Raw genomic sequence first — 9555 nt, 5'->3', positions numbered from 1 at the left:
ACTTGCTCGATACCTGTACATCGAACCCCACTGAAAGGAGGAAAAGAACTTTTGTCCTCCTGGCAGTCTTCAGGTTTCAGTCTTGTGGTGGTGCCGATGCAGGTCAAATACCCTTTAAGATCTAGTTGGTGATATGTCCGGAATGTACAATAATAACAACAAACTTTCAAATGAAAGTAAAGCTGCGCATATTCTGTATACATGAGAACTGTTACAATATGTAATTTTAATCCTTGACAAAGGCCTGGGGTTGGCCAAAACGTTGCTACCTTCACTTTTTCTTTGTATCCAGGGACAAACAATAAATAGTTTTGGATACTTGTAAGGAGTTTGCGGTGCCTTGGACTTTATAGCTCTCTTCAATTTCTGCAGCCTAATAGAGGGCTGTACCAAGCAGCACGAATAGTGGAGTGGTACATGGGATCTCTTTACTTTAAGTCATATTCTGTATATATGTTAGCCCTGACAATAAACAAGCCCAATGAAGAGAAAAAACACGGCATGTCTGGTCAAAAGGTGCTCAAGTAGAATCCTATCCCATAATACAGTAGATATTAAACTTGTCCCTCTGATGTGATGCAATGATTACATTTTATTAGATAACTTTATCTAATAAAGATGTCCAGTCTCACTTTGCGTCTTTCCCATAATAAGAGACTAGTAATATACTGTAACTTTTGAGATCTACAGCTGACATTTTAGCAATTTCATATCATCATAATGCTAGACTGTACATATGTCTTAAAGGCTATAATATTTTAACCCTCCATAAATAGTTTTATATATTTGTTTATGGATACAAACCTTTCAAAAGACAAAATGATGGATGGCGTCATGTCTAATGGAATAAACAGAGTTTCAGGAAATTTCACAAATCAAGAATGCGGATATTTGGTCAAGGACAGTTAATTAAGCAGTAGCGTCTTCCATGTAATATATGAAGGGCCTCCCTTCATACCCCACACCAGTACAACATGTTTATAGAATCTTCATTAACTATGGACTTCAGTGTGATAAGCTCAGTTGATACATTGCAATTGGAAACCCAGATAAGAAACAGTGAACACTTTGGTCTGCTTCATAACTGCCCGGATAGAAGCTTGAAAAATAACTCAAGAAGAGCCCTGCCTGGCTTATTCCTGCTAAATTGATTCTTTGCACTGGAAGGAATATTGGGATAATAATATAAGAAACTCCATCGTTAAGAGAAAACCCAAAGATGATGTGGTTTGTCAGGTTCCCAATTCTGTGCTCTCTACTTATATTCTTAGCAAAGTTTGCACTGAATAAACCATTGCCTGAAAGAGTAGAGGAAGATCTTCTGATGCATCATGAAGAGGAGGCTGAGGGAATTATGAGCTCCATAAATGGAACCAGGGAAGAGCATGTTAAAGAGAGTCTGAACCTAACAGGATTCTTATTTCAAGAGAAGACCCCAATGAAGCTTCCTCAGTATATGATTGATCTCTATAACCGATATGCACATGATAGGACGTCTATGCCAGTGTCCAACATAATACGAAGCTTTAATGTTGAAGGTAGGTCATGTACCTTTTGTATGGCTGTTAAAAACATATGTTCTACAATAGAAACATCACGTTATTCAATTTTATGTTATATGAATAAATACATAGATATATGGATATCTATGTATTTATTCATATAACATAAAATTGAATAATGTGATGTTTCTATTGTTAAAGGTTTAGTGCTTTTACTAACAAATGTATATTTTGATGGCTTTATAAGTAACATTTTGTACCATGCGGTTCAAGCATAGGTTGTATCATGAAGACTTCTTTTGAGCTTTGATCTACCAATTGTAGACTTCAAGCATAGGTTGTATCATGAAAGGGTGAAGACTTCTTTTGAGCTTTGATCTACCAATTGTAGACTTCAAGCATAGGTTGTATCATGAAAGGGTGAAGACTTCTTTTGAGCTTTGATCTACCAATTGTAGACTTCAAGCATAGGTTGTATCATGAAAGGGTGAAGACTTCTTTTGAGCTTTGATCTACCAATTGTAGACTTCAAGCATAGGTTGTATTATGAAACGGTGAGGACTTCTTTTGAGCTTTGATTTACCGATTGTAGATTTCAAGCATAGGTTGTATCATGAAATGGTGAGGACTTCTTTTGACCTTTGGTGTATTAATTGTAGACTTAAGTCCAAAAACTCGCAACCTTGAATAGACATCTGATTACATTTTTTATCACTTTTTGCATTATGTTATTTTGAAGAAAGTTTCAATCCACCCAAGATTCCGCAAATGAATTCTTGTGGTTGATTACTCAGCTTTACAGCTTTTGGTTATTTTTGTTGAAGATTGTTGTTTGAGGTGTCCTTATCATTCAACATAGTATTTTTTAATGAATCAGTTATGCATTTCTATAACCTGTCAAGTTATCCACTAGTCATTGATTTAGCCCAAATAATCTTCACTCAAATCCAAATTTTCTATCGTTCTGAATAATTCTATTTTCAAACTTCGCTCCTTTTTAAACTCCAGTGCATGTTTTTGGAAATTCATGACTTACATTCTTGTAAAATAAGGTTGTGGTAACTGTAAAGCAAAAAAAAAAAGTTCCTGTCCTGAATTTAGACATCTTTGGATACAAAACAATGTTATGTTGACCTTAGAAGCAGAAGGTTGACCTTGCATTCTCCTTCAGATCCTTCTCTAAAAGTCTAAAAGTGACTCTCCCAATTTTACCACCATGTACAATTTGGTGCCTAGAGATTAATTGTAACTAGAGGCATATAAACAATGTTATTATTCCTAACTTGTATATATTATCAGTAGGTTGGAAAATAATGGTCCCAGCACAGTATATAGGGGCACACCACTTATAATGAAGCACTATATGCACTATGAATCGTTAAGCCCGACTCCCTGTAATCAGTCCTCGAGCTGGTTATTTAGTCAAGCACAAATGATCATTTCTAAACCAACAGTACTCATTTACTCCTTAGGTGTATATATATATATTGGAGCATCGTTAAATGCTTTAGCAAAATTAAAAAATATTATATGTGCCCGTCCACTGCTATGCACAGATACACTTTCACACTGTTACACTCCCTAATATAAAATAGTAATAATAGATTGTTTGGTTCTATGTTCATAACTCCACATCATTGCCTATAATATTGTTTATTTTTATGAATGCTTATATATTGTTTCTGAAATAACCTAGTTTCCTACAGTAAATGTTAACAATAGACGTAGTTGAAGTTCCTGGGCTGTAATGTAAAATCTTTGTCACCAGAGCCTGAATGCTACTGTAATCCCTGCAGCCCCTTAAAAGTTGCAATTAAACTGAGTCAACCTCCATTGTAAATTAAATTGATTAGCAAAATGTACAAAGTTCAGCTATTTAACTAGTTAAACAGAAACAACTTCAATAGCGCAACACAACTAATTAATATAATATGTGGTTTCTCCAAATTCAACACAAAATATCACATTTACTGATTACCGCAGTCTTAGAATGAATCAGTCCTTCATGACAAGTGTCTTTAGTACTTAAAGAAAACCTGTCACGTGTAAAAATGCTATTAACCTACAGATATAAGGTTAATCTGTATGAAAGGTGCCCAGCACCCATATACTGAACTACGCTGTTGGGAGGAAATTAACTTTCATCCTCCCTGCAGCACTCAGGTTTCAGTCAAGAGGGCGGAAAACCGATGCAGGTTCAGTCACTGCTCTGTGTATGGAGAGCGGCGGTTGTAACCACGCCCCCTGACCTGACTGTCAGATTCCTCTAATGCTGAGCGACCTGTCAGTCAGTGCAGAGGGCATGGTTACAGATAAATAAATCATGAGCTACTTTGTATTGATCAGATATTTGCCTATAAACAAGGTCAGACTGGCCCTCAGGTGAACAGAAGAATCCTCTGGTGTAGTGATATACCTTTCGCCCCATTCACCCTACATGAGTGGTGCTTGGTATAGTGCACTTGATGCCCTATATACAGACAGAGGTAGTGGCATTTTATTATTATATTAAGAGACTGGCTGAGATGATATGAAGCCGTAGCAGACCATTCAGTATCCACCTTCTCCTAGCCTAACCCTCGTCCCAAACAATCACATTGCAGCTGCTTGGTATTGCTTAAGATTATGTTCCCACAATGAGTATTTGGTGAGTTTTTGATGTTTCAGATTAAACTTTATTGATAAAGTCATGTGTGCATTATGTTCATGTTAACTGTGGATTTTCCACATCTAATGTAATTCTATGGGGAAAATTTGCACATAAAACTCGAGAAATTGACATGTTGCAGATCTCAAATCCTATCCAATTTGCTGGAACTGTATAAAGGCCCAGTCACACACAACAACTTACCAGCGATCCCAAAAACGATGCGTCCTGATAGGGATCGCTGGTAAGTTGCTGGGAGGTCGCTGGTGAGATGTCACACAGTCAGATCTTACCAGCGATGCAGGAACAATACAGGTCGCAGTAGCGACCTGTATAACGATCTCAGCAGTCACTGGGACCCTGTCACACAGTGTCAAACACAGCGATGCGTCCTGTCCAGCAGGACATCGCCTTTGAAGAAAATGGCCTGGACCATTCTGCAACGACCGGCGACCTCACAGCAGGGGCCTGATCGCTGGTAGGTGTCACACATAACAAGATCGCTAACGGGATCGCTACTGCGACACAGAAACCGTGACTCAGCAGCGATCTCGCTAGCGATCTCGTTATGTGTGACGGTACCTTAAGACTCTGCATTTATTGCACTCTCCAAACTCACATTGTGAGAACTTAACCTTATGGAGTTGTACAGAACTGATATTGACTGTTATTGATGGTCAACATCCCAACTGATAAACCATTACAATGTTCCTCAGTGGCTGAAAGTGCACAGTGTATAGGGCTCAAACTCCAAAGCTCTGTATACTTTGTTGTGGACATTCTCACGTACTGCAGCTCTGTTTCCATAGAAGTGAATAGGAGCTGACCTACATTTCCCAGTTCCATACACTATTTACTGCTAACAGCGGATCAATTTTATGATTAATATTGCTGAAGGCATTACCAATGTATTTTAAAATTGCAACATTGAGTCCCAGAATTAAATTTACTAGTGGAACTTTGGCACACCAGTCCAACACTGTTTATACACGTCAGTTGGATCAAATCCAATATTTCCAGCCTGTCAATATAAGAGAGCTCTTCCATCCTATTTAATCATCCAGTAAACGACCTGCAAAGTAGATGGGGTAAATATAATAAAAAGAGGTATAGTCATCAGCTGTCACCCTTGTGGATCCAACATAGGCCCCTGTGGTGGTCTGCACTGGCAACGGAAGCCATGGAGTCATTATTTTCTGTCACTTTACTGTAAAGGTTCATGATTGAGTGCAGCATTCAGGTTAATGGAATGGTGCATCATCAGAGAAACAATCAATAACAAGCTATTCCAGTCAGCTGACTGGTGAAGCTAATCTTGGGACTTAGAAGTCTTCTCACAGAAGAATGGTAATGTCAAGGCTTCCATTGGTGGCACAGAAAGTTGGTGCTGCCTGCACTCAATCCACGAGGGTAACAGCTACTAAGTAGATATCATCTTGTTATTTGCGCCTATCCATAGAACCTGTAGAGTTCTTAGTGAGGCTAGACATCCCTTTCCATCTCTTCTATGTTCTTCCTTTTTAAAGTCAAGATCAGAAATGTTTCCTTTTTTTAGCTGCTGCTTGATGTTGACTAATTCTGCTTAGTTTACTGATAACCATTTTGTTACTTAGTTTACTTGTAGCAACCATTACTACATTTGACAAATTTTCAATATTTCATTGAATTTGCCATGTGTGCAAATGGTAAAATTGACCCCATTTATCCTTGTGGTACTTCAAGTGTTGTCATGTTACCAACATATGATAAGGCCTTCAACTCTGCCTGCCACCACCTCTATTAAATAGGTCAAACATGGCCGGTTTTTGCTCTTATTCCTGTGGCCCCCTCCAAGTAGAGCAAAAACTGGCCACTCTTGACCCGGTGATAAGTCCTCTTTAGAGAGTTTTGCTTCATACTTACCTTCTATGAACAGCAACTGAAGTCTATGAATTTGTCGTCATCATCTTGTTATTCCAAAGTCGTTAGGTAGTTGTCTAGGTCCCTCATTTACTAGGAAAGCTGTGAAAATTTTATCTCAAGGAACAAGCTGAGAGTTTAAAGGTGTTGACTACTTTCTCTTGTTAGTGCTAGGATTTAACGTGTAGAGTTTAGATATACCACGGGGATTATTAAAAACCTGTATTAGGAGGCTGATCAAGTGCTCCTACAAACTGACTGTGATAAATACTGCTCTCAAATTTCATTTGAGCTAATCAGAAACAATGTAAATGTCCTCATCATATCCCTCTTAGACTACTACAACATCTCGTTCTGTGGTCTCCCCTCAGGAACTCTTGCACCCCTTCAATTCATCTCAAATTGCATTGTTTAGTCAAGAACATTGTTAGTCCACAGCTTCCTTTGTACATTACTGAGATGGGAGATGATAGGTGCAGGTAAAGAAATTCTATTTTATTTATTTAAAAATCTATCAACAGCAACTGTCATTTCCTATATCAGTAATATTGTTTCCAGCCATTATAAGGCTGAGGACCATAGAGGAACCACAGTACTGTTCAGACATAGTATCATAATCAAATATTTACATCCAAGTACTTTATAGGTGTCATCTTTTCTGATTGGAGTCATTCTGATCTCTTTTTTTCTGCAACCCTTTTGTCATAGTACTATGATAAGATTTCACGCCCAGTGCTCATCTCTCCATACTTACCTCTTCTCCGTCTTCTGCAGCACATCCCAGCATGGTCCCCTTAAATTTAAAAATGTCATTATACTGCCACATAAATAAAAATACAGTGCCTTCCGAAAGTATTTGGCCCCCTTGAATTTTTCAACCTTTTCCCACATTTTAGGCTTCAAACATAAAGATAAAACTTTAAATTTTATGGTAAAGAGTCAAGTGGACACAATTGTGAAGGTGAACGATATTTATTGTTTATTTTAAATTTTTGTAAAACATAAAAAACTGAAAAGTGGGGCGTGCAATATTATTCGTCCCCTTTACATTCAGTGCAGCAAACTCACTCTAGAAGTTCATTGAGGATCTCTGAATGATCCAATGTTGTCCTAAATGACTGATGATGATAAATATAAGCCCCCTGTGTGTAATCAAGTCTCCGTATAAATGTACCTGCTCTGTGATAGTCTCAGTGTTCTGTGTAAAGCACAGAGAGCATCATGAAGACCAAGGGACACAACAGGCAGGTCCGTGATACTGTTGTGGAGAAGTTTAAAGCCGGATGTGGTTGCGAAAAGATTTCCAAAACTTTAAACATCCCAAGAAGCACTGTGCAAGCGATCATATTGAAATGGAAGGAGTATCATACCACTGCAAATCTACCAATACCCGGCTGTCCCTCAAAAATTTCATCTCAAACAAGGAAAAGACTGATCGGAGATGCAGCCAAGAGGCCCATGATCACTTTGGATGAACTGCAGAGATCTACAGCTGAGGTGGGAGAGTCTGTCCATAGGACAACAATAAGTCATACACTGCAGAAATCTGGCCTTTATGGAAGAGTGGCAAGGAGAATGCCATTTCTCAAAGCTATCCATAAAAAGTGTTGTTTAAAGTTTGCCACAAGCCACCTGGGAGACACACCAAACATGTGGAAGAAGGTTCTCTGGTCAGATGAAACCAAAATCAAACTTTTTGGGCACAATGCCAAACGATATGTTTAGCATAAAAGCAACACAGCTCATCGCCCTGAACACACCATCCCCACTGTCAAACATGGTGGTGGCAGCCACAGCAGCTTTGCTTCAGCAGGGACAGTGAAGATGGTTAAAATTGATGGGAAGATGGATAAAGCCAGATGCAGGACCATTCTTGAAGAAAACCTGTTGGAGTCTGCAAGAGACCTGAGATTGGGATGATCCAAAAAAGCAAAATCTACAATGGTATGGTTCACAAATAAACGTATCCAGATGTTAGAATGGCGAAGTCAAAGTCCAGACCTGAATCCAATCGAGAATCTGTGGAAAGAGCTGAAAACTGCTGTTCACAAGCACTCTCCTTCCAACCTCACTGAGCTTGAGCTGTTTGCAAAGGAAGAATGGGCAAGAATTTCAGTCTCTCGATGTGCAAAACTGATAGAGACATACCCCAAGCGACTTGCAGCTGTAATCGCAGCAAAAGGTGGCCTATAAAGTATTAACTTAAAGGGGCTGAATAATATTGCACACCCCAATTTTCAATTTATTTTTTTTTACAAAAATTTAAAATAAGCAATAAATATCATTCAACTTCACAATTGTGTCCCATTTCTTGTTGATTTTTCACCATAAAATTATTTTTTTTTTATCTCTATGTTTGAAGCCTGAAATGTGGGAAAAGCAAGGCACTGTATTCTGGTGCAATAGATCCCTATTAATAAATTGAGCTCCATTATTTGCAATGTCATTCAGTGTACATCTTTTCACGTGTGCAATCCTTGACCAGCCATTTGAGGGTAGTCAGATGGCACAAGCTATTTTAGTGCTCTAAGAAGTTTAGGCAAATTGAGCACCAATCCTCCATCCTTCCACCACACACAGTCATAAATACAAAATTTGCTTTGCAGTGTACATTTGCTATATTCATTATAGAAGCAACCAATGCTAATGACAAATGTATCCATAAGGCCAATATAGCGGACACAGATAAAATTACTTGTGATATATACATGTTAACTTTCTCAATGGATTATGCCAAATGACAGGCTTTGCCTTATGCCCCTCCATCTGAAATCATTTTATGAATATCCACGACATGTGGTCAGTAGAGAGGGGCTCGGGTGCTCATTACTCAAGTTGAGCAGGTCAGATGCTCATGTGAAAGGGCTGCAAAAAATTAGGAGGGACTGCAATACATCCTGGAAGACATGTAGAGAAGGACCTCAGAATACAATTTTTTCCTACGACTAAGGAGTGGGACTCCTAGACTTGTAAGGCCTATGTGTGGCGCCCTGGACAAGCCAGGACGTCACAAGCACTACACCAACACACCCCACACCCCCAGTCAGGCACACCAAAGTCAAACAAAAACCCTTGTTGCCTCCCTCCCGGGGCTGATGTCCACACCAGGGGGCGGGCCAGGTGGTTGGTCCCGCCCACCGAGGAGTTCACAGTCCTGGAGGCGGGAAAAGCAGATCACTTTAGTTTTGGAAGTGAAGTGGCAGTTGAGCAGTCTGAAGTTGTTCCGGGTGTGTGGCCCGGACGGTACAGCAAGGTTGGCAGACGGTGGTGACCGTCTGCAGGAGAGGCCTATCGGAGCTAACCGTAAGGACCGTGGACGGGCGGTGGCCCGGCGGTACTGGACCGGTACGCAAAGAGAAGCCAGCACCCACCGGCAGGGCTTACGGACCCCGACAAGGCTTGGAGTCGCCGTTGAAATTGTCAAATCCGTTAGCGAAGGGAACCTCCGGGGTTTACCAGCAGCCAAATCCCGACAGAAGGCAACAGTCCAACCGAGAGAGGGAAACA

General features: G+C 39.7%; 1 protein-coding gene across 1 annotated transcript in view; it reads left to right on the top strand.

The window, feature by feature from the left end:
• The first annotated feature begins 1219 nt into the window (after positions 1 to 1219).
• LOC142309930 (dorsalin-1-like) overlaps positions 1220 to 9555 on the top strand; it is a 73771-nt gene continuing 65435 nt past the window's right edge. The window contains exon 1 of the mRNA XM_075347398.1: positions 1220 to 1538. Coding sequence (XP_075203513.1) covers positions 1220 to 1538 — 319 coding nt within the window. The remainder of the gene's footprint in view (positions 1539 to 9555) is intronic.

Source organism: Anomaloglossus baeobatrachus, chromosome 5, assembly GCF_048569485.1.
Source record: "Anomaloglossus baeobatrachus isolate aAnoBae1 chromosome 5, aAnoBae1.hap1, whole genome shotgun sequence".
In the NCBI taxonomy this organism is placed as follows: Eukaryota; Metazoa; Chordata; class Amphibia; order Anura; family Aromobatidae; genus Anomaloglossus; species Anomaloglossus baeobatrachus.
The sequence above is the reverse complement of the archived record's forward strand: the minus strand, read 5'-3'. Positions and strand labels throughout refer to the sequence as shown.